This window comes from Equus caballus, chromosome 14 (assembly GCF_041296265.1).
Source record: "Equus caballus isolate H_3958 breed thoroughbred chromosome 14, TB-T2T, whole genome shotgun sequence".
In the NCBI taxonomy this organism is placed as follows: Eukaryota; Metazoa; Chordata; class Mammalia; order Perissodactyla; family Equidae; genus Equus; species Equus caballus.
Window position 1 is genome coordinate 87,560,876 of NC_091697.1, and position 25,325 is coordinate 87,586,200.

Genomic DNA, 25,325 nt, shown 5'->3' on the forward strand with positions numbered 1-25,325 from the left:
GTACAACTGAAATCTCACAAGGTTGTAATCTATCATAACATTAATAATAAAAAAAAATAAGTGCTAAAAAAAAAGTAAAGGGCTAATAAAAGCAGATTTCTTATTATCCAACTATTTCTAATACTACCAAAAACTTACACACTATGGGAAAGTTTGCAAAATTTCCTTATCAGTCCTTTTCAAATAGGGAGATGGGATTATTTGTTCTCTTTTAGGTCAGAGGCTATCCTTCCAGGGACCACTTAAAGTATGGAGTTTTGTTTTCATCAAAGAAGGCAGCTGTTTTTTACACCTCCAGCTATGCGATATCAATCAAAGATATGATGACATCATCACTGATCTTAGTGCTTTACTTATTTCAAAAAAATTTTTTATAGTATCAGAACTTGCTATTTATTTATTTTCGACAGAGCATACTTTAAGAAACTGCTCTACTTCTACTACTGCTTACTTTGCAACATAATATATTTATCTAGGATACAAAAACACAACATTTGCTGTTGTCTACCAGCATTGCCAGTACATTTAGTCCAACTTTTTAGACCTTATTTCACATGACTAAGAAAGAGCAATTTTATGCCTGATACATGGAATCAATCTCACTTTAGTCACATCTTGTATAGGGGACTCATAAAACCAGCTCAGACAGTGTGCACATTAGAAGGTGTAACTGCCTTTCTGCTGCTGAGTCAGATTTTTCAGAAATACGCTGTCGCCAATTTCTTATCAGAAAAGTATTAATTACAGTCAAACCTGATTTCTTGTCCAGTAATAATACCAATGGAAATTTTGAATAATTCCTTCCCTCAGTGACACAGGATAGTGGAATATGCCACAGATAGCTGTAAAAAGAAAATATTGGAAGATTATTACTCTTTCCTATAGTTCAGTCAGTTATATATAATTTGTTCTTTTTTTTTTGGCAGGATGGTAAAATTTTTCAAGTCGTCCCCAGAAAAGGATAATCCTGTTAGGTTTCATACGAACCTATGATTATCAAACATTTAAAAACACTGTAACCTGAGAGTACAAAAGAGGTAGCAGGGAGAGAAAGAGGGCATGCACCTTGCATCTGAAGGCTGAATTTCAGGCTTCGTATTTAAAAAGAATCTTTCTTGTTGTACAAGAAGTTCTTTTCCTTTTCTTTGAACAGTCACTAAAGGAAATCCTTTCTGCAGGGTCCAGGTTTTCATCATTTTCTTTACATCTAGTGTTTTGTTTGTAACCTATATAAAAAAAAAGACTAAATTATTTTTACTTAAAGATAAACAGTTTAAAAACTTTGCAGTTTGCCTGTATCCTTCCCTCTTTCCCTACCACATTCTATGAAGACTGCATTTAATGCTAATATGAAAAAGAAGCATGAATGCTGAGTTGAATTTACATTTATAATCTAGGTAAGCGAGCAACTATTAAAAGGAAAGTAACCTGGATCAGAACTAAGTGATAACTAAAGACAGTCAGAGAAGCACTATGTTGGAAAAGCAGCACATATGATGTCAACCAACTGAGTGTTCACTAAAATCCCTAAGAAGATATAAGCGCTCTTTCAGGTCGCAATACTACCATTTAGAAGATATAACAACGATATATAGCCTACAATCAGAAGCACTTCCACTCCCTCCTGTGAATCAGCTGAGTCCAGATTTCTCTTTATTCCCCAGACTCGCTGCTCTTGTGAATGCTGAAGTTCACCTTTTAAAGAACTAAGACTGTGAGAGTGCCAGGGAGCAGCAGCAGCAGCAGAAGAGTGAAATATAAACAGGGTGGCTGCCTTGACTTTCAGTCTCTCTAGAGAACAGTGGTAAACTTTTTTGATAGTCACAGACCCTCTTTCCCAGAAAACATATGAACTTATCTACAAAATCTAGAATCCAGTACCAGAGGCTCACAGGCCCTCTAAAGCCCACTGTCCCTAAGACATCTGATATCAATGATTAAGAAGCAATTTTTGAACAACCTTCTTTAAGGCAGGTTAAATTTATGATTCAAAATTTTTTTTTAGATTACATATAGATTTGAATTGCAAGCAACTAAAATCATCAAATACTTAAAATGTTTGGTAATATCACTCCACTATGGCAGGCCTCACCTCAATCACCATATGCCTATTTATCCTTCTGCAGTTTTTCCACCCACTATTCATGATTCTTTTCCTATACTCTGCCCTATGAGTCCGCCTTCTCTTTTGTGGCAGAAAAGGATGGAGCAAATCTTCCCAAATTCATGATGATATTAATCTTACATTTTTCATAGCTCTGACCTATTTATTTCTGGACAAGGGGTTGGGAAGAAAACAAGCTTGCCCCAAAGCAAGGCACTTTTAGGTTTTTAAAACAAAACTGAAATGAAGAGACCAGTGCATAATTTGATGTGGATGCTGAAAAACCTGGGGAGAATTTTAGGGACTCAGTTTAGGATAGGAAAACACTATGATGCAAAAGTCGCAGTCAGCGAGAAAGGCAGAAATATATTCTAAATGTCAGGAGATAATACAATGAGTATAAAGTAAACAACATGGTTTTCAGTTGAAATGCTACTATATGGTAAGAGGAAAAACAATAATTTGGAAGCAACTCTTAGGTAATAAGGACTGATTCCTCTTGTCAAAGAGAACTCAGAATAAGGAAGGTACATTTTCTGGGAAAAGGATTAACAGCTAAGAACTATCAGGTTTCAGATAAGGCAAAGAAGCAAAAAGAATATACAGAAAAGATCCAGAACCAGGGGTTCTTAACTCAGGGTCCATGAAACTTTGAAACTGTGTGTGGTATTTTGCATATATGTGGTTTTTCTGGGGAATATGTCCAGAACTTTCATCAAATTTTCAAATACATCTGTGATTTCCCAAACATGAAGAACCATTGATCTAGATAAGCAGAACAAACTCAAATGCTTGTAAGGGTTATGCAGTTAGCATGCATGCATGAGGCAGGCTGAGTTCATCACTGCTATGAAGCATAGCTTGTACCTAATCATACTGCTTGTTAGGTATCTGCAGGCACAACAAAATGCAAAGAGCAAAATGACCCAAGGGCAGTATGCAGCCCATTGCAGCAGCCTGGGATATATCTTCTATTCCAGAGAAACATGGCCATGAAATGAGAAGGAATCACAGAGCAGCGTACAGAAAAAAACATGAATGGGAGGTAGGAAAACTGCAAAAGTGTAAGAATAGGAAAAGAGATATTTGAAAAGAAATAATAAAAATATAGTAACATACATTATTCCTACAAAGTAGGAAGGGAGATTAAGGTATAGAATAAAAATGGTTATACAAGTCCATATAATAATTTTTTCAACAGACTAATACTTCCATTTCTTGACTTTTACTTCTGTGCTCTATTCATAAATATTTATGTACTAAGCTCTTCCTCTCTCTTCAATACTATCCTTGGTACCACAGTTTATTTACTTACTTGATAAAAATAAAAATTGAAGAATTCTTCTCTTCTCACTTAAAGAGCTAAATAAAATATCCAGGTCACTTACCTCATTAAAACTATCCCACAGATCATCACTTCGAACTGCTGCATAGCTATGATTATGCAGGTAAAGAACAATAGCATGTTGAAACACATCTTCACTAAGATAAGTTTTCAGCATCAATAAGAGAGAAGCTCCCTATTCAAAAAAAAAAAAGTGAGAAAGAAAAATAATAGAATACAAGAGGTTTAAGTAATAGAATAAAATAGGTTAACAGAATTGAGAATCCAAAATATAATCATTCTAAGCATATACTTTCATATATAGAACCTGGTTGTAATACACTGTGTTTAGTCTCGTATAATTAGACATGGACTGCGTTCAAATTGTTTTAAAAATTATTTTAAGGGATTTGAAAAAGAATTAACGGAGTAGATTCCCACGTGCACTAAGTCTACTATGAACCATTTTGTGAGGTCTATCAGTTATTCTCTGTGTATAAAAAGCTAAGTGTTCATAAATATATTTTTAACAGAAAAACATGTCAAATTTTCTGTGGCATCCCCACCCCTATTCCCAATACTTAAAGTACCAGCTACATTCATGGGCACACTGTTGGAGACGATAAATTAGCAGAACTCTCAAAAGTCTCTCTGCTAGGGAGTATGTTAATTTCCAATTCTAGTATATCATGTTGCTGAAGTAACCAAGATCTCTTCTTCCTGCAGTCATTTCGAATATGTTTGGAACTAAGGAATGTATAGGGCAATAAGCATACACTAATAATTCAGAATCAGGCATGCAACTCTCAAGGCCACACTATATTCATTGATGCACATGTCATCATTTTCAGTCTTGAAACCACCACCACCTCCTCTGTGAAATGTTCCCTGATTCAAGATAGAAATCATTTTTATCCACCTTCAAAAGCAATTTATATCACTTTCTGCATCTGCTATAGACATGCATTTATTTCCTCTACTGGATTGTACGCTAGTTGAGAGAAAAACTGAAAGCTCAACTTCAATGACTAAAACAATGCCTAGTACACAGTATGTAATCAAATAGTTTTTGAATAAATTTCACTTCCCATAAAAATGTAGCAATGTTAAGTCATCAAGATTATCAGATTCACATAACTGAATTTAATATCTATTACTCTTTTTTCTATACCACACTTCATGGTGTTGTTTTATAAATTTAAGTACTCATTCTTGTTCCCAACAGTTCCCCTTCTCTCCTGCATCACCAACTTTCTCCTTCTACTGTCACATTTCCAGTAACAAACAGAAACCATGTAACATTCCCCATCTTACAGAAATAAAAGATGCCCCTCCTTTCCTTAACCCCATGCCTCCCCCAGTTATCACCTGTTTCTTGTTTCCCCTTTTAAGTAAACTCCTCAGAAGAACTGTCTGCATTTGCCATCTCCATTTGCTCTCTTTGCATGTTCTCTTGAGCCATCTTCCAACCATCACTCTACTGGGAGTGCTTTTATCAAGGTCACTGGTGAACTTCATGGTGTCAAACCACAATCAATCTCAGGCTTACCTTATCAATTTACTAGTAGCATTTGATATGATTGACTACCCACTCCTCCTCGAAAGTCTGTCTGCACTTGACCTTGGGACACCACTCTTGATTCTCCCTCTATCCACTGGCCACCCCTCTCAGTATCTTTTGCTGGATTCTCCTCATCCTCTCCAGGACTAAATTTTGGTGTCTACTGGCATTTAATCTTCAGACCTCTTCTTTACAGACCTCATGGTCTCATTCCTGCCCTACGCTACTCTTCCCATTCCTCATTACCTGTATTCTTCTTATTTAACGTACTTCAATTTCCATTTTCCTCCAAAAAATTTCTCTTCTTAATCCCAGGCAAAAATACTCTGTACCATTCATTTAGTACATATTAATTATCTTTTATTGCTTCACAAGTAGCCACCACCTACACTTTGAGTTTCTTAATGACATGGAATATATCTTACATGGTTTGTGTATTTTCTTCTCTGTCTAGCACAGGAATTCAATTTATTAATCAATTAGTCTGGTAGCCAGAGCAAAAAGGCAAATAAGCCATAGCATTCACTCCTTCTTCTCAACATTAATGAGTGGCACTGATATCCTTATGCTTCGATATCCTTATGCTTCTGTTCTCTGACCTATGATGATCCTAGTCAGGTTTCTAGTTTTCTGTTTTTGCTTCACCCTCAAACCTAGAGTCTGTGTTTCTAAGCCTGCAATCTAATCTTCAATTTTTAAAATCTCTTTTTTGCTTACTACTTGTTTTTCCAATTCTGACTCTGGGACATACCTCAGTGCTAAATAACACAGCCAAGGGCTTGCTTAGAACCTTCCCTAGAAAGTTAAATCTGGAAAATGAACCACTTTAAAACATATATTGCTATAATATCTGGTTAACTTCCCAGAATACTAGTCAGAGAACTTAAATAAGAGACAGAGAAAGAAAGAAAAGATCAGGAAAAGTTAAGACCAAGATTTAAACAGAAGCAAACATCTTAAAGTTTAACAGGATACCTGAAAATAAGACTCATTTAATCTTTAATATAATCGAAATCATGCAGCTTGCTCACATAAGACATTAGTTTGAAACCTACTCCAAGTACTTTTTGTGCAAAGCAGTACCTTAAAATAGGAAAGAGAATCAAACATTTCTTCAATCTGTTCTGAAGACTGAACAGATAATGATGATATTGGATGAGATGAATTCAAGGAATCTTTCTTCATGGTTTTAAATCGAGCATCTAGGAAATCTTCATACTAGCAAAAAATTAAATAGATTAGGAAATCATGAACAGTATCAAAAGTGAAGGCAAGTCTTGTAATTATTTATAGGAATTAGACTAATTACTATTTAAGGTCATTATAAAAAAAGAACCAGCTTCACTAAACTTTAGAATATACGCTTTAGAAAATGTAGGAAGAGTGTGACATTCACACATATTCCTTAAATTCAAAAATAAAATACTAACCTCCTGGCCACATGAAAAACAGTGTTTCCTAAACAACAGCATAAGGATGAATTAAGACTCTAGTACTAAAGCAACTAAATACCAAATCCAGATATTCAAGATGAATATTCTAAAAAAGGTTAGTGTATATTTTAAAAATAAAATCTGAAATTAAAAAACAAAAATAAAATTGGTCCTTAAGCTGATTTCTCATATATAGTCCAGCTTTTCTATTAAGATAATATACATTTCCCTTAACTGAGGTTCATTTGAAATAAAATATAACTCTCTCACAGAAAGAATTCTTTGACAGCTCAGCAGATTAACTCCCCTAGAATATATGTTAGAAGTTTTTAAACATTCTGGGCACCACCAAGTGGTGAAACTGTATACCTCATTGCTTAATTAAGTAGCATACACAGATTTAGAATACCTTGCTTAGTATTCTAGGTAAAAATTAGTTCCTTATACCACTTGATATTTTTGAACAGACCCTACACAAAATGTCAATTTGAAAGCTCTAAGAGTACTCCTGTTTTGAAGCAGTCTTGAATCATATATTCAGGAAGTTAAAGTCACAGAATTTTAGAGTTGAAAGGACTCTTTACACTTTCCCACCTATTGCTTGAACTGTTCAGCAACATTTGTCATATTATGGTCTACTGTGTCCAAATACCTCTAAGGATAGGAAACATCTCCAGAGAGGCTAACAACATAGTGACAACATTATCATGCTTTCTCTAATAGAATGGTGTTTCAAGTCTTTGAAAATGGTACAAAATATGATTTGTACCTAAAAAGGGCAAACGATTTGTCTGTATCAACCTATGTATCACTGTTATAAGAATGGTCACAATGATAATAAAGAGATAGCATCACTACAACATGTTAATTTTTTTCCTCTTTATACACAGGACAAAAGTCTTGTTTTGTGAAAACAGGCTTTTCAATTCTACTAAATTCCTTCAAGCAGAAGGGTCACATCTATTAAAAATAAAATGTAGCAAAGCAATTTAAAGTGTTCACCTTAATGACAAAGTACAAAATAATTTCACATAATTTCAATTTTCCATGAAATATATCAGTAAACAAAACCATAATTTTCATTGTCAAATCTCAAAAAGCATAGATATCAGTAACAAGGCTCAATTTTATTGGATCCTTCTAGAAACATTTCATTACTTCAAAGCATAGAAAATACATGACAAATATGACTTGACTATTTTTCCCCCTGGCATTCATAGTAGGCCTAACAAACACTGTACTTACACTGGAGAGATCTTCAAATATTTTTTCCAAAGAGAAATACTCCATGAAAGTAGCGAAACCTTCATTTAGCCATAGATCATTCCACCACTGCATTGTTACCAGATTACCGAACCACTGGGGGGAAAAAAACACTACTAACCAACAAAATATTTACAATCTCAAGAATTTTCTAACGATTGAATTGTCAGATTAATCACCTATAACTGGATTACAGTTACTTAAATATAGTTATTATAGTTAAACTATATTCAAATTAAAGACTTAGAAAGTTGCATGAATTTACTCTGAAAGTAAAACACAAATTTTAACATTTTACCTTAAGTGAATGGGAAAACAAGCAAGAAAGATAATTAGCGTACTTATCAATTTAACACACATACTACATACTAGGTAAACAAAAGAAGTTTTTAGCCACCTCATTAAAAGTGAGATTTCTCAGATAGTGAAATTTTTCTACCTTCTAATATCAAGTTAGTAAGATTATTTTCCATTGTATCTACAACCATCCATGACACATTTTCTATGTGAGAGATTTTCCTACAGTCAGAGAGCCGGTACTTCATGTTTCTCCTCAGTTACCCAAGTTGAGGACACTATTTACATGATTCAAAACAGAACTCGAACAACATTCCTCAGGGAAGCTGGCGTGTATACAAATAAATGAAATCAGAAAGATCTTTAAAAGTCTTCTTTTATGAGGTAGTAAGAAGGAAAAAATTATAGGCGAGGGGTCGGCTCTGGGGCCGAGTGGTTAAGTTTGTGTGCTCTGCTCCAGTGGCCCAGGGTTTTGCCAGTTCAGATTCTGGGCGCAGACATGGCACCACTCATCAAACCATGCTGGGGCAGCGTCCCACATAGCATAACCAGAAGGACCTACAACTGGAATATACAACTAAGTACTGGGGGACTTTGGGGAGAAGAAGAAAAAAAAAGAACATTGGCAACAGATGTTAGCTCAGGTGCCAATCTTCAAAGAAAAAAATGATAGGAGATTCTTCTAAAAGGATGTATCTCAAAAATCCCTGATAAAGAGTGGTAACAGAGTACACTACTGTTGTGGAGTCAGTTCTGACTCCCAGCAACCCTGTACAGCAGAGCAGATAGCATGTTTAACTTTGTGTTAAAAAAGCAGTATTTTATTATGAAAGAAAGCAATACTACAGTAAAAATATGAATTATTATTAGCATCTAAATCTATACTAAAACTCTAGCATATGAAATAGACCACAAGTAGGAGACATAACAGGCTTGGCTGCTAATACCTGATGGGCCAGCTCATGAGCAATGATTTTAGTAACCAGTTTTCTATCCGCCACTGAAGAAGTAGTATTGTCATACAGAAGTGTCTCTTCTCGGAAGGTGAGCAAGCCCCAATTTTCCATTGCTCCTGCTTCAAAGTCAGGAATAGCCACCAAATCTGGACATAACAGGAAAGAAGTGATCAACTTTCCCTCATCTAAGGCACTCCCTAGTTAAATCAAAATATTTTACCCATTGGTTTATCACTGTGAATGAAGAGGCAGTTGAGCTCATTTTATACTTCTAACGAATGGAACCTTCCTTACTCTAGCCTTGCATGCTCTCACCTATCCATCAGCTGAGGAAGACCTGATCAAACTCTTGCAGAGTCACTGTTCCTCTGTCCCTTAGCAAAGGAAGAGATACCTAATTCCTTCACAATGAATCAACTTCCCAGAGGAAGGACAAAGGAGGACAAAGAGCACGGCCAATTCTCTCCTATCTAGGATGTTGAACAGCACTGAAATGCTCTTGCTTTCCCAAGCTCCCATTACTCAGTTTTCATGATTTGAATTAGGAATTTCTTAGAAAGTTAGAATTAGTCAAACTCCAGACTAAGCCCTAAGCAAATTCCCACTTAACACAGCACCTTTGTAATAGCCCCAATAAACTTCTAAGTGTTTTAAGCTCCACGTTCAGATACATTCATGGAATCTAAACAATCTTAACAAATACAATTCCTAAAGCATTAACAGTGTTTCTTATAAAATAACTTTGGCAAAAGTTCTTCCTGAAAAACATTTGCAGAATGAATCTAGGTTATAATGGCAATGAAAATCAGAGATACCATTTGATTCTTACCCAGTTTCTTAAGTGGGTATTGAATTTCAAAGTAGTTTTGATAAAACTCAAGAAGCTTCACAGTTGTTTCCAAGGCATGGTGAACTTGCCCAATCTTTTCTGGTACAGCATATATAGAAACCTAAAGGAAACATGTACAATGTAATGACAGGTACAATTAAAATTACATGATCCTCAGGTGACCATTCTCAAGATTAGTATATTGAGGACTGCATAGAGTTGTATGAGATTTTTCAGAACAGAAAGTCTGGCTTATAGTTCTTTTAGCCCCCGCAGAGTTTATTTAGCAAGTCACTTCCATACATACAACAATGTTCAAAAACTTACTGATTCCTTTTTTTTAAAAGTTAACATCTAAAATAAACTATTTTGGGTCATGTTATAGCAATTTATAAGCATCTGCCCATTTAATTTTATGATACTCTTCTCTTCCTCTCCATTACCTAACAGTTGCCCTTCCTTGCCTATGAGCTATTCAAATTGTGAATTATTTGAAGGACAAAACTAAATTTTCATCCTTTTAGCCTCTATGACAGTTTCTGGTATCAAGCAGGCACTCAATACAGAGGAGTCACATCTTACAAGGAAGTTAGTTCTAAAGTAAACATATGAAGCAGAAAGTGCGTATTTGTTCAAATTACCCTGGAAAAACCTGTGAGAGATCAACACATTCTCTTTCAGTAAGTATGGCACAGCCCGTTTTTCTTCCAGCCTTGGGATAGCTTACTTTTTTCCCAGTTGTTGGTTTGTTTTTATGGACCATGTTGCACAAAAAATAATCATACCCCGCAGAGTGACACACTCGGGGAGTGGCACACAGTAACTAAAACCACCCAAGGGGATGAGAGATAGATAGCCCCCACTGCCCGTTACTCCAGGGTTCACGCTCACTGAGGGGAGGCAGATGCAATCACCCACATTGTTTAGATTGTTATTCTTTCTTTCTTTTTTTAAGTGCATAAGTTAAACAAAATGATGTGACTAATAGTAAATGTCTTATTTAGTAAGTTATCAAAAGGCAAAATTTAAGCAATTATGTTAAAAACAATATTTATTGTTTTTCAATTGATTGGGAAAGAAAGTCCTCTAACATTTTCTTTTCAGTGGTGCAGACAACTAATGTTCTTACAACTGATAATGACTTAGATTCAATGAAATATGGTATTTCATGTTTTATTTCAAGTCATTTTCCTACTAAAATTGATGGACAATAAATTCCTAAAACAGGAAAAAAAAAAAAGCCCCCTACTCACCTGGGAAAGTGGGATGTGGACAAGACATAGCAGAAAATAAAAACCTCAAAATAAAGATCTTAACAGGTGGGAAACAGAGACTTACTGAATAATTCATCATTTGGACAAAACACAATGGTGAACTCTAATTCCAAATTAATTTCAGTCTCCCACTGAAGGACTGAAAAACTGTGAACAATTTCTAAGAGGTCCAAAAGATTTCAGCTCTTTAGTCTATAGAACATATGCTTTAACCACAGAAACACGGAGGTAATATGGCATAAAAATTAAATGTAAAGAAAAAAATTTTTAAGGAAACAAACAACCAAATGAAACGTACAGTTTCTGTAGTTAGAGTGCCTGGTTCAAATCTCTACTAGTTGTGTGACCTGAAGGAGGTAAGTTAACCTCAGTGCCCTTATCTGTAAAGTGGTGACAAAAGCAGCTCCAATCCTCACAGGGCTGCTGTGAGGATGACATAAGCTAACACATACACAGAACTTACAAGAGTGCCTGACACAATGTAAGTGTTCAATAAATGTTAGCTATCACCATTATTACAAATATCAGTTCCATCAGAAATGGGACAAAATATGTGTGAGTAGAGCATATGTCGCAACTGTTACTGGAAGAGTGAAGTGTCTAAGACTGGAGTTAGCCAATTAAAAATACACGGCTTTCTAAACTAACTATGGAAGAAATTTAACGTCCCACATCATGTGGCCAAGTGTACTTCACCAGCCCAGCACTCTGCCATCTGCAGCCCTTAGTACAGGGCTGTGACCGCAGCTTACTGAATTCAGTCACCACCTGCCAAAGGAACTACAAGCTCATCCTGCTGACATGTGCACTTCCTACATCTTTCCCCTTCCAAAGTCAGTGTTAGTGCTAAAAAAAAAAAAAAAAAAAGCCTGACATATTCTTTTTAAATCTTGAGCATTTTAAATGACTGTACCAAGATCACTTCGGACTTCAGATAAGTCTTTACTCTCTCTCCCTGTTCTTTCCAGGCATACGTATTTTACGTTATTGTCAACACAATCATCTAGAAGATGCTATCCCAATAGGAACACCATCCATATTCCCCAGATTCCTCCTCAAACATCCTTCTGCCACACACACCATTTAGCCACTCCCATCACCACGTGTGAAAGCACCTTTCCTTAGAGGAAAAGTAGAGGGAGAAAAAGAAGTCTACATGAAACTAAAATCTGACCAAAGGATCAAGTTAGTCCCATTTCCGAAATACAATGATCAGGAAAAAACGTAGTTTGGTCTTTTCTCTTTCCTCCTATTTCTTTTCTTTTTCCTTAAAAGAACATGTGCTATGAGTTCTCACTAGGGATAAATCATCTGGTCATTATAATTATTATCAAGCTTGTTTTAAGAGCAATAGAAGCAGTAAGAAACAAAGAGAGCAACCCAGCTCAACAAAGACAGTCGACCTACCACAAAGTGCTTGCTAAGAGCACCCTACATACTGTTAAATGGAAGTCAACTGGTCCTCAGGCTGTAAGATGTACACTTAAAACTTTTATTGCAAGATCTCTTGGTGGACAACAACATGGATGGACCTTGAGGGTATTAATGTTAAGTGAAATAAGCCAGATAGAAAAAGACAATCTCTGTATGACTCCACTCATAAGTGGAAGTTAAACATGTAGACAAAGAGAACAGATTAGTGGTTACCGGAGGAAAGGCGGGGGTGGGCACAAAGGGTAAAGGGGTGCAGCTATAACATGACCGACAAACAGTAATGTACAAGTGAAATTTCACAAGGTTGTAAACTATCATAATCTTAATAAAAAGTAAAAAAAAAAAACTCTTGGTGGGATCTTTGGGAGACTTCTAAAAGACGCAACTTTAAAGACTCATGGTCAGCTCTCAAAGGGGTTCTTTAAGACTAAGGAATAACAGATTTGTTAGGTTAACTTAGATCTGTTCCTTAATTTAATAAAAAACAAAAACTAAATAAAACAAAAGCAAATACAAAAACAAACCTCATCCCTCCCAAAAAGGACAATAATATAGCCTGCAAGCTTCATAAAGACAGAAAATACTGGAAGCTTCCAATATGAAGTTTCCTGAAAAACACCAGGTTTCATAATCAGACAGCTGAATATACAAAAAAAGCATAAATTCCTAAGGAAACAAAAAAACAAAACATCAGTCTCAAATCTATCCAGAATAAGTGATTAGACGGCACTTTAGGAGAATGACATAAATCATGTACAATGGTCCTGTCTGGTGGAGAGATACTTCAGGTAGAAATGTTGTTAGTGGAAATTTGGAATTAATTGATATTCCTGGTTGAATATGAATAAATTAAAATTATAACTCCACATGGATAATACCGGTGAAGGTTCTATTTGAATGTTATATAGATATGGTGCCCTATCTAACAACCACTGGATTCTGATTCTACAAATCAGATCTGTCTGGCCTAGAATTTTCTATATAATTTTGGCATTCCTGAAGGCAGGGACAGGTTTAATGAACACTGAAGAGTGGAGAGAAATGATAAAACCAATGTTCCTCTTTCTTTGGGCCTTTAACAACACAATAGTCTTTATCACCGAGCAGGACATGTTTAATAATCTACAGTCAACTTTGACATTTTTAGCTGTTTGGTAAGACTGACATTAGTAAGTAAAGCCCTGCCGTCTTATTCCTGAATCTTGAGAAATAGGCATAATGTGAAATACTACAAAATAGACCCCACTCTAGAGGATACAGCATTTTAGCACAACAAAAATCCTTTGTTAGACTCCAAATCCGAATTTCTGGTCACCATACCTACAGAAGTTATTTATGTCACTTGGTGTGAGAAGCAGCATATTGTGGTAGACAGTACAATTTTGACTATCACTTACTGGCTATGTAATCTTAGGTCAGTTAACCTCTCTGAGACACTGTTTCTTCATCAGCAATATGGAGCTAATGCCTCCCCCTCATTTGGCTTATAAAATGAACAAACGTTTATAAATGAGTGCCTATGACAGTATAACTCCATGCGTGTTAGAGTTTCCCCCCTTTCCTAATAAAAAAAGAGAAAATTAATAAAACAATTGTTCATTTGTATAACAATTTTTTTCAAAACATTTACTACTGGGTACCATTAAAAATGATGAAGATAATTTATATTTATAGACATACAAGGGAGTTCACAATATATCTGCAAATGGAAAAAAGAGAGTGCACTTTCTGTGTGTCTGTATTACTATCTGCCAGGTATTGAACATTTTACAGGAATTTAAAAAATTTGATCCTTATGAGGGCAGGCTAATATAGGCAATAAAGTAGGGGAGCTGTGGAAAGTGAGGTTTAGAGAGGATGATAGAGCCATATGCCTACCCAGAGGCACACAGCTACTAAATTGAATAGGAGGAATTAGATGCAGGTAGACTCCAGAGTCCATGTTTAACCATGTTGCTTCCTCATACATGTAATAAAAAGCAAAAACAAAAACAAAAACGTCACCTGAAACTTCCTCTCTCAATCTCTCCCTCCCTCCATCGTTCTCTCTCTCTCTCTATACATATATATAAATATATGAGAATGAGGTATATATCTGAGCAATGAATAATTCAGCTTGATTAGATGGAAGAATTCACATTGGAGCACCTGGAAATACAGCCAAGTTTCTAAGAGGGCCTTGAATATCAGAATGATGAGTTTGAATGTAAAGTAAGAAGCCAACCCAGCAGTTGAAAGAAAGAGAGAGAGACAGAAGGAGGGACAGAGACACAAAGCAAAAAAGAGAGAGAGGGAGGGACAGAGGGAAAAGAAGAAAAAGCCAAGACTGCATACATTTTAGGATACAATAAAAAGTCCTGGAGGTTTTACATCCAAGAATGTGATGAGAATGACAACAGAGATGTAACTAAAGTGCTATGAAAACATCAGAGAGGGAATGATGAATCCCAACTAGGGAAAGAATGAAAAGCTTCAAGGAGAAGGTAGTATTCAACTGGGTCTTGAAGAAGCAAACTTGACTGTTTTAGATTGGGCTTTTAGCTTTTATCGAGGCAACATCTGAACTAAGGGCTAAATTTGCGATGCCACACTTGAACTGGAACGAATTGAATTTTTTCAGATTTAAACTAGTTTCAACATCCTTTTGAAAGGATCGGTTTGGACTTTCGAAAACACTCTTGGAAAAAAAGGTGACAATCATATTGAGCACTCACTCAACATATAGTCTACATTTACCCTTGAACACTTACTTCTTCAATAGTTGTCCATCTGTTAATGTTGAACATAAAAGCATACAATGTCACTGCTGATAAACAGCCAGATAATCCTTATTTCTAAAGTTACGGGGTAGACATGATTATTTTCCAACAGAAGGAGTTGTATCCTTTTTAAGTAACAAAATAAGAAGATCCAAGTATACTGTGAATAAAATAAACTCTTTAGTCTAGAAAGAAAAACCCAAATCCAACTGAATGTGCTCAAAGGTTGGACAACATTCGCTGGTAGGGTTCAAAAGTATGCAAAAAAGAATTAAAGAATTCCATCATACTTCTATCATGAAGAATCATCATTTTTAGCTTAAAAAAGACCCTTTTCTCCTTCTACATATCAGTATGTGAAAATATTAGCTTTAGTAAGTCTCTACTGAGAAATTAAAGCATAAAATTCAATCAAATGACAAAGAAAAGCAGAGAAGCCTACTTAAAAAATTTTGATAAACTACAGATACATAAGACCCTTAAACAATGTTAGTCATTATGCTAAGATGAAGAAACCTCAATCAGGACTTGCTTTTTAAAAAAGGAAGATCCAACTAACTTTTATAACCTAGAGTTTTTCTTCTAACAATATTTTTATATCTTTTAAGTCTGCTCAATGTTCTAGATTTAGCACTGTCCAATAAAATTTTCTGCATTAAAGGAAATGTTCAATATCTCTAATATCCAGTATGGTAGCCATTAGTCACAAGAACATTTGAAATGTGGGTACTGAGACTGAGGAAGTGAATATAATACACTATAAGTGAGTATAATATAGTATTGTTAACCATAATCACCATACGGTACATTAAATCCTCAGATCTTATTCATCTTATAACTGGAGGTTTGTATTCTTTGATCAATATCTTTCCATTTCCCCCACCCCTCAGCCCCTGACAACCACCATTCTACTTTTTCTATGAGTTCAGTTTTTTAAAACTCCACATATAAGTGAGATCATACAGTATTTGTCTTTCTCAATCTGACTTATGTCACTTAGCATAAGGCCTTCAAAGTCCCATGTTTTTGCAAATGGCAGACTTCCTTCTTCCTCACAGTTGAATACTATTTCATAGTACATAAATACCACATCTTCTTTCTGCATTCATCCATAGACAGGCACTTAGGTTGCTTCCATACCTTGGCTATTGTGAACAATGCTGCAACCAACATGGGAGAGCAGATACCTCTTTGAGATCCTGATTGTATTTCCTTTGGATATATACCCAGAAATGGGATTGCTGGACCATGTGGCAGCTCTATTTTTAATTTTTTGAGGAACCTCCATACTGTTTTCCATAGTGGCTGCACCAACAATTTACATTCTCACCAGGGTCCACTTTTCTCCACATCCTCACCAACATTTATCTCTTGCCTTTTTGATGAGTTATTCTAACAGGTGTGAGGTGATATCTCATTGGGGTTTTGATTTGCATTTCCCTCATGACTAGTGATGTTAAGCACCTTTTCATGTGCCTGTTGGCCATTTGTATGCCTTCTTTGGAAAAACATCTATTCAGTTCCTCTGCCCATTTTTTAATCAAATTTTTTTTTTGCTATTGAGTTGTACGAGTTCCTTATATTTTGGATATTAATCCCTTATCAGATATATGACTTAGAAATATTTTCTCCCATTCCATAGGTTACCTTTTCATTTTGTTGACCATTTCTTTTGCTGTGCAGAAGTTTTTAAATTTTATGTAGTCCCACTTATTTACTTTTGTTCTTGTCGCTTGTGCTTTTGATGTCATATCCAAAAAATCACTGCCAAGATCAACGTCAAGGACTTTCTCTCTATGTTTTCTTCTAAGAGTTTTACAGTTTCGGACCTTACATCTAAGTTGTCAAGCCACTTTGAGTTAATTTTTTGAGTGGTGTAATATAAGAGTCCAATTTCATGTTCTACATGTGATTATCCAGTTTTCCCAGCACCACTTATTGAAGAGACTATCCTTTCCCCACTGATTATTCTTGGCTCCCTTGTCAAATATTAGTTGACCATATATACGACGGTTTATTTCTGGGCTCTTGATTCTGTTCCATTGGGCTATGCATCTATTTTTAGGCCAGTACCAGAATATTTTGATTACTATACATACTGTTTTGATTACTACAGCTTTGTAGTATAGTTTGAATTCAGGAAGTGTGTTGCCTCCAGCTTTGATATTCTTTCACAAGATTGCTTTGGCTATTCAAGGTCCTTTGTGGTTCCATACACATTTTAGGGTTTTTTTTTTCTATTTCTATGAAAAATGTCACTGGAATTTTGATAGGGATGGCACTGAATCTAATGATGGCTTTGGGTAGTATGGATATTTTAACAATATCAATTTATCCAATCCATGGAGATGAGATATCGCTCCACATATTTGCATTTTCTTCAATTTCTTTCACCAAAGTCTTATGGTTTTCAGCATATAGATCTTTCACCTCCTTAGTTAAATTTATTCCTAAGTATTTCATTATTTTTGATGCTATTGTAAATGGAATAGTTTTATCTCTTTGTTCAGTTATTTCATTGCTAGTGTAAGGATACAGAACTGATTTCGTTATGTTGATTTTATATCTTGCAACTTTACTGAATTCGTCGATTAGTTCTAACAGTTTTTTGGTGGAGTATTTAGGACTTCTTTTTTATGAGATCATATCTTATGCAAATAAAGACAAATTTCACTTCTTCCTTTCTGATTTGGATGCCTTTTCTTTCTTTTTCTTGCCTCATTGCTCTGGCTAAGACTCCAGAACTATGTTGAATAAGAGTAGTGAGAGAGAAGGCATGCTTGTCTTGTTCCTGATCTTAAGAGGAAAAGCTTTCAATCTTTCACTGTTGAGTATAATGTTAGCTGTGGGCTTGTCATATATGGCCTTTACTATGCTGAGGTACATTCCTTCTATACTCAATTTATTGAGAGTTTTTATCACGAAAGGACGTTGTATTTTGTCAAATGCTTTCTCTGCATCCATTGAGATGATCATATATATTTATATTTCGTTCTATTAACGTGATATATATTTACTGCTTTGCATATATTGAAAGTTTCTTGCATTCCAGGGATAAATCCCACTTGGTCATGGTATATGATCCCTTTAATGCACTGTTGAATTGAATTGAGTGTGCTAATATTTTGCTGAAAATTTTGTGCACAGACATTTACTGCATCTATATTCATCAGGGATATTGATCTGCAGGTTTCTTTTCTTGTAATGTCCTTATTTGGCTTTGATATCAGTGTAATGCAGGCCTTGTAAAATGAGTTTGGGAGTGTTCCCTCCTCTTCAATTTTTTGGAATAAAAATTATAATAAATATATAAAAAAGAATAATTGGCATTAATTTTTTTTTAGTGTTTTGTAGAACTCACCAGAGAAACCATCTGGTCCTGGGCTTTTCTTTGTTGGGAGGTTTTTGATTACTGATTCAATCTCCTTGTTACTGATCTGTTCAGATTTTTTATGTCTTCATAACTCAGTCTTGGTAGGCTGAATGTTTCTAGGAATTTATTTATTTCTTCTAGGTTATTCAATTTGTTGGTCTATAATTGCTTATAGTCTCTTAAGATCCTTTGTATTTCTGTAGTATCAGTTGTAATGTGTCCTCTTTCATTTCTAAATTTGAGACTTTTTTTTCTCAGCCTAGCTAAAGGTTTGTTAATGTTGTTTATCTTTCCAAAAACCAGCTCTTAGTTTTGTTGATCTATTGTTTTTCTAATATTGATTTCATTTATTTCTACTTTGTTATTTCCTTCCTTCTGCTGACTTTGGGCTTAGTTTGTTCATTTTCTAGTTCCTTGAGAAGTCAGGTTGTTTATTTGAGATCTTTCTTTTTTCTTAACGTAGGCATTTATTGCTCTAACTTTCACTCTTAGAACCGGTTTTGATGCATCCTATAGGAAGCATAAAACACATTACAGTACAGGCAGACCTCATTTTGTTGTGCTTCACTTCACTGTGCTTTGCAAATATTGTGTTTTTTATAAGACCCTCCACCAGCAGAAGATTACAACTCACTGAAGGCTCAGATGAGTTAGCAATTTTTAGCAATGAAGTATTTTTAAATTAAGTTATATACATTGGTTTTTTTAGACATAATGCTATTATACACTTAACAGACTATGTATAGTGTAAACATAACTTTTTCTTTTTTTTTTTTGAGGAAGATTAGCCCTGAGCTACCTGCTACCAATCCTGCTCTTTTGGTGAGGAAGACTGGCCCTGAGCTAACATACGTACCCATCTTCCTCTAGTTTATATGTGGGACGCCTACCACAGCACAGACTACCAAGCGGTCCCATGTCTGCACCTGGGATCCGAACTCACGAACCCTGGGCCGCCGAAGCAGAATGTGCACACTTAACCACTGCACCACCAGGCCAGCCCCTAAATATAACTTTTATATGCACTGAGAAATCAAAAAATTTATGTGACTCATTTTATTGCAATATTAGCTTTACTGCAGTGATCTGGAACTGAATCTGTAACATCTCGGTGGTATGCCTGTATTAGAATATTCTGAATTTGACTATATACTCAACTTTACCAGTATGCTGTACATTTTCATACATTTCATGTTACTAATTAGCATCCTTTCATTTCAGCTGAAAGAACTTTCAGCATTTCTTTTAAGGCAGGTCTAGTGGTAATGGACTCCCTCAGCTTTTGTTTGGGAAAGTCTTTATCGCTCCATTTCTGAAGGATAACTTTGCTAGATAGATTATTCTTGGTTGGCAGTTTTTTTCTTTCAGCACTTGAATATATCATCTGATTCTCTCCTGGTTTGTAAGATTTCTGCTGAGAAATTCACTGATAGACTTATGAGATTCCCTTGTAAATTACAAGATTCTTTTTTCTTGCTTTTATGATTCTGTTTGATTTCTGAACATTTTAGTATAATGTGTTTTGGAGAGGATCTCTTTAAGTTGAGTTTGTTTGATAACCTATGAGCTTCACGAACTTGGATATCCAAATCTCTCCCCAGATTTGGGAAGTTCTCAGTCATTATTTATTTAAATAAGCTTTCTGCCCCCTCCTCCCTCTGTTCTCCTTCTGGAGCTCCAATAATTTGCAAATTGTTTCTTTTGATGGCATCCCATAAATCACACAGGCTTTATTCACTCTTTCTCCATCCTTTTTTCTTTGTTCCCCTCTGACTGGATAATATCAAATTTCCAGTCTTCTAACTCACAAAATTCTTTCTTCTGCTCGATCCATTCTGCTATTGATGCTCTCTAGTGTACTTTTCACTTCATTTCTTTATTTTTTTTAAAGACTGGAACCTGAGCTAACATCTATTGCCAGTCTTTTCTTTTTTTCCCTTCTTCTTCTTCTCTTCCTCAAAGCCTCCCAGTACATATTTGCATATTCTCGTTGCAGGTCCTTCTAGTCGTGCCATGTAGGACATCACCTCAGCACAGCTTGATGAGTGGTGCGAGGTCTGTGCCCAGGATCCAAACTGGCAAAACCCTGGGCTGCCGAAATGGAGTGTGCAAACTTAACCACTCGGCCACAGCACCAGCTCCCTCACTTAATTTCTTATATTCTTTAGCCTCTGAATTTCTGTTTGGCTCTTCATAAAGTTTTCTATATCTTTGTTAAATTTCTCATTTTATTAGTGTATTATTGCTGATTTCACTGAATTGTCTTTCTGTGGTTTCTTAAAGCTCACTGAGTTTCCTTAAAATAGCTATTCTGAATTCTTTATTGGGTAAATCATAGATCTCCATGTCTTTAGGATCCATTACTGGAAGATTATTCTGATCATTTGGTGGTATCAGGTTTCCTCAATTTTTCATGTTCCTTGAAGTTTTACATTGCTGTCTTCGCATTTGAAGTAGCAGCCACGTTCTCCAGTTTTAACTAACTTCCCTCTCCAATGTATCCAAACTAATGTTTTTTCGTTCCAACAGTGTGCTAGAACCTTTCTGCTGGAAAACTGGACTTCCACAAAAGCCCTCTTGTCTATATCTAAGACGGTGTTTTTCAGGCATTCCCAGACCATAGCCAAGGAGGCTGCCACTGCAGGGTCTACAACTGGGACCAAGGTGTGTATGCCTAATACCCAATGTATGGGTGGGCAAGACTCTTCCCAAGTCCTTTGGCATATAGTGCTGGATCCCACAGATCCACAACGGCACTTTTTTCCATGGACAGATGCCAAAATGTTATTGTCGGGGTAGGGGGACACGAATAATGGACATCTTATTCAGCCATGATGCTGTCATCCAATTTTAATTAATTTAAATTTAAATAGTCACATAGAGCTAGTGACCACCATATTGTACAGTACAGTTCTAGAAGCTTTAATATATACATATTGTCATATTGGAATTCTCTTGTAAAGGTAAAATTAAAAGAAACTTGAAAATTATTGACTTTCAGGTATTAAATTAATAACACTAAATAACAGCTAAGCAAAAAAAGTAACACTTTTTGTATAAAATGTCATAGTTGTGATCCAAAAGCTTGTTTTCCTTCATAAAGCAGTTACCAGAAATACTTAAGCAAGAATTTCTCTTAACCTCTTGCGAAAGAGGCTTTCAAGACAATTACAGCAACATACCAGGGTTCCATTTATGTCCTGACTCAGGTTCTTCATCTCCCCCACAACAAAAGCAACCAGGTAAGTGCTCATCTTCACACTCTCGGAAAACTCATCCTGAACAAGTCCATCTTCCATAATGACTGATGATTTCTACAAACAAAGGGGAAAAGATACGAGTTCTGTTAACTATGGGAATAAATGACAGTGACAAATTGAGAAACTGAAAATTCAAATAGGAAATAAGTACTGAAGCTGTTGGCATATTTTAACCTGTCAGCACAAATTTCTGAACAGAGCATGGCCCTTAGTTTCAGTGTGTTCTACTATCCTTCAGCATGAGGACATACTGAGTACAGTGAAACATCCTTGAGGAATTTTTTGTCTCAAAAGATGGCTTTAAATAAATGCAAGTTAGAGACAGTAAGTAAGAGTGGTTCTGTTTCCCCCCTTTAAAACACCACCAAAAACAAAATCCTTCCTTATGATCTGGAGTGCTCCTCTCTACTACTACAAATACATTTACAGAAGAAGGATCTACAGCTAGGAAATCCCTCCAGATGATCCGAAATGGCTTTGAAAAGTACCACGTTGATGACCCCAAGAAGGCTTAGTGCGATCAAAGAGAGTAAGTCACTAGAGAAGTATGCAAGATTTTCCAACCATGAATTAAGGTATGTTTTGGGATACTAGGGAAGTAGGTATTCCACCTCTTTTACAGAAAGATTAAAGTGAAAAATTAGGCTAGGAGTGGAGCTGCTGAAGTGATGTCCCTGTTGAAGGACAGATCATGTCCTCTCCTATCTAAAAGGGTTGACTCCACAGTCTGTCAGATGTGTCTGATCCTCTTCACTAGCCACATGGGTTCCAAGAGGCTCTTATCAGGCTGCACACAACCTCTCAGCTGTCAAAAAAAGACCCCCTAAGTTCTTTTAGCATAAAAACAATTCTGCTTGGTTTCACCCTCACTGCCTCCCTTACAGAGCTACCACCCAAGAAAGAGGTTTGTGTTCTTGTTAAACCTCTATATTACAATATTGATTTTCCAATAACCAATATAACACCAAGGTTGATCATGGTTCAACACTATCAAATATCACTGCTTAGAATAGCAAATTCACCACGTCTCAGAAAAAAAATCACTGTGATCTTTAGTACTAGCTTATAGTATTAATATTTGCACAACTTTAGTAGGTAGCACATACTTCACATTCCTGCCCATACATTCCACATCCAGCAGGTCTTTCTCCTTCCTCAAGTGCTCCTCAGGCAGACTTCCCAATTGATTCCAACATATATTTTAACTTTTATTTAAGTATTTTATGAAAGAATAAGAATGAATATGATTTTAATCATTCTCAACAGTATGGTAAAGAGGAACTCAAGTATTCATAACAAAGAAAGAGACCCACTCCAAGATTTTACATTCAAGGAACAGAACAGTACCTTAGGCATATTTGATAAAGCAGTGTATTGCTCATCCCTTATGATCCTGATGATAAATGTAGCTTTAAATGCTGGTTCATCAAAACAAGGAAAAGCAGATCTTGCTGCCAGGGGTTCAAATTGAGTTGCTGCAAAGTACCTAAAATAAATGCAAATTCATCCAATAGTTATTGAGCACCTACTATTCAAGGCACCCTGCCAAGTACTAGGGATATTAAGATAAACACTGTAGAATCCCAGTCATTATAGGATCTCCAATCAACTGGGAAAGGCAGAGGTTTACACGGTGGACAGAAACTTGTGAGGCCACAAATCATAACAGTGAAAACGAAGTGTGGAAACAGAGGGCATGGAACAAATTCTGACTAGTGGCTGAAGACATTGTAAGGAAACCGGTGACAAAATCTGAAGAGGGCCTTAAAAAATGAGGAATACTTGAAAAGGTAGAGAAAGGAAGAGAGTACACTCTAGAAAGAGTGGGAAGCACAAGGACAGACAGAGCAGTGGATGTTCAGGCTCTGGGCTATCCAGGCTGTCAGGCTGTCCAATGTGGCTGGAGATGAAGCCACAACAGTAGGCTGCAGCTGGCCACTGAGGTCTGTTTCTGATGGAAGATCGGTATGAATGGCAGTCATTAATTAATTGCCTTTAATCATATGTACAGACTGATTTCACAACAATAACTCTCAAAATCACAACTTACATGAAGACTGAAAAACCTAGGGGTCACGTAGTATATGCTGGTTTCCCTTACTCTCCTCAGAAATGAATCAAAAATTTTCTTCCCCTTCCTACAGCACAGCAAAAACACTTGCGAATTTAACTCATAGAAAAGTCCTCAATTAAAGGTTGGCAGAAAAGCATAAAAAGAGGAGAAATGCAGATTTTTCAATTAAGCAGAGGAACAAAGCAGATCTGCATTTGGGAAACCATCTAAACATGGCCTTACAGTAATCAAGACAAGTGTAGCCCTGGTGTGTATATTTCAAGTACCAGTCAACATGGTACATATATAACCACCACTTTGGGCATGATAGCCTCACTTGCTTAGGGCTTAGTTTCCACTTTTAAATGATAAGTAGAAAGTGTGGGATTCAGAGTAAGAAAACCCAAACTCTGCAATTTACCAGCCAAGTTACCTCAGGGAAATCGGTGATCTACATCTCAACTTCTTTATTTGTTAAATTATGATTAAGGTAGGATCTCCTGCCAAACACCTAGGGTTTTTGTTAGAATCAAATAAGACTATTTATAATGAAACTACTTATATGCCACAAAGTCCTACGTAGATATTTATTATAAATGCTAGCTAGTCATAACTCTTCCTTCACACTTAAAATTATCATACTTTTTTCCTGGTAAGGATTTGCCCAAATAACTGTTTCTATTTGATAAACTGCAAGAAAGATAGCAATAAACATACATGAAACAATTTAAACACATTATCTTTCTAACATTCTATTTTTTCACCCCACTCTCAAATTCTTATCCAGTTAACAGAAGATTTTGGAAGAGGGCCACAAGGGACCAAGAGATAAAGTTTGATGATATCCATACTATCCATATAAGAGAGTCTATGTAGACCATTGCTTTGGATAAAAATTGGATCATAATGTTCTAAGACAAAAAAATTCTTAAATTACCGTTAAAAGACATGCAATAATAACTATCTCATGTAAAAGTCACTTGAGAAGGCTGCTGCTTGATGTTACTTACAATCTATCCTATCTATGATGAATACCTTGAAGTTTATTTAGCTGAGGGTCAGGTTAAGAGAATTCTAAGCACCAGGGATAACAATGGGCAAAGGAAAAGAAGAGTTGTGAACTAGGGAGGCAGTACATCACAGCAGTGAAGAATGTGGGCTCTGTAGTTAGAATGACCTTGGGTTTGAGTTCCCCCTCTGCTATCTGCTGGCCATAAGATGTTGGGTGAGTTACTTTATGTGCCTCTGCTTCTTCATCTGTAAAATGAGTAAAATATTAATATCCACCTCTTACTGAGTTTGACAGAATAAAAGACTAAACATAAAATACTTTGAACAGTTTCTAGCCCTTCAACTCTCAGTAAATATGGGCTATTATCATCACTGGAATTCAGGGAAGTGCACA

The 25,325-nt window shown here is 35.9% G+C and overlaps 1 protein-coding gene across 18 annotated transcripts in view; it reads right to left on the reverse strand.

The window, feature by feature from the left end:
* LNPEP (leucyl and cystinyl aminopeptidase) overlaps positions 1 to 25,325 on the reverse strand; it is a 107,411-nt gene that overhangs the window by 44,038 nt on the left and 38,048 nt on the right. For all 18 annotated transcript variants that reach the window (XR_011425167.1, XR_011425171.1, XR_011425170.1 and 15 more), the window contains exons 3-11: positions 23,215 to 23,353; positions 21,790 to 21,921; positions 9,768 to 9,888; positions 8,930 to 9,084; positions 7,668 to 7,781; positions 6,073 to 6,207; positions 3,493 to 3,624; positions 1,066 to 1,226; positions 754 to 842 (exon numbers count right to left, since the gene is read on the reverse strand). Coding sequence is in view for 8 of the 18 variants with exons in the window: in XM_070233256.1 (XP_070089357.1) it covers positions 754 to 842; positions 1,066 to 1,226; positions 3,493 to 3,624; positions 6,073 to 6,207; positions 7,668 to 7,781; positions 8,930 to 9,084; positions 9,768 to 9,888; positions 21,790 to 21,921; positions 23,215 to 23,353 (1,178 nt within the window). In the remaining 10 variants the exon portion in view is untranslated. The remainder of the gene's footprint in view (positions 1 to 753; positions 843 to 1,065; positions 1,227 to 3,492; positions 3,625 to 6,072; positions 6,208 to 7,667; positions 7,782 to 8,929; positions 9,085 to 9,767; positions 9,889 to 21,789; positions 21,922 to 23,214; positions 23,354 to 25,325) is intronic.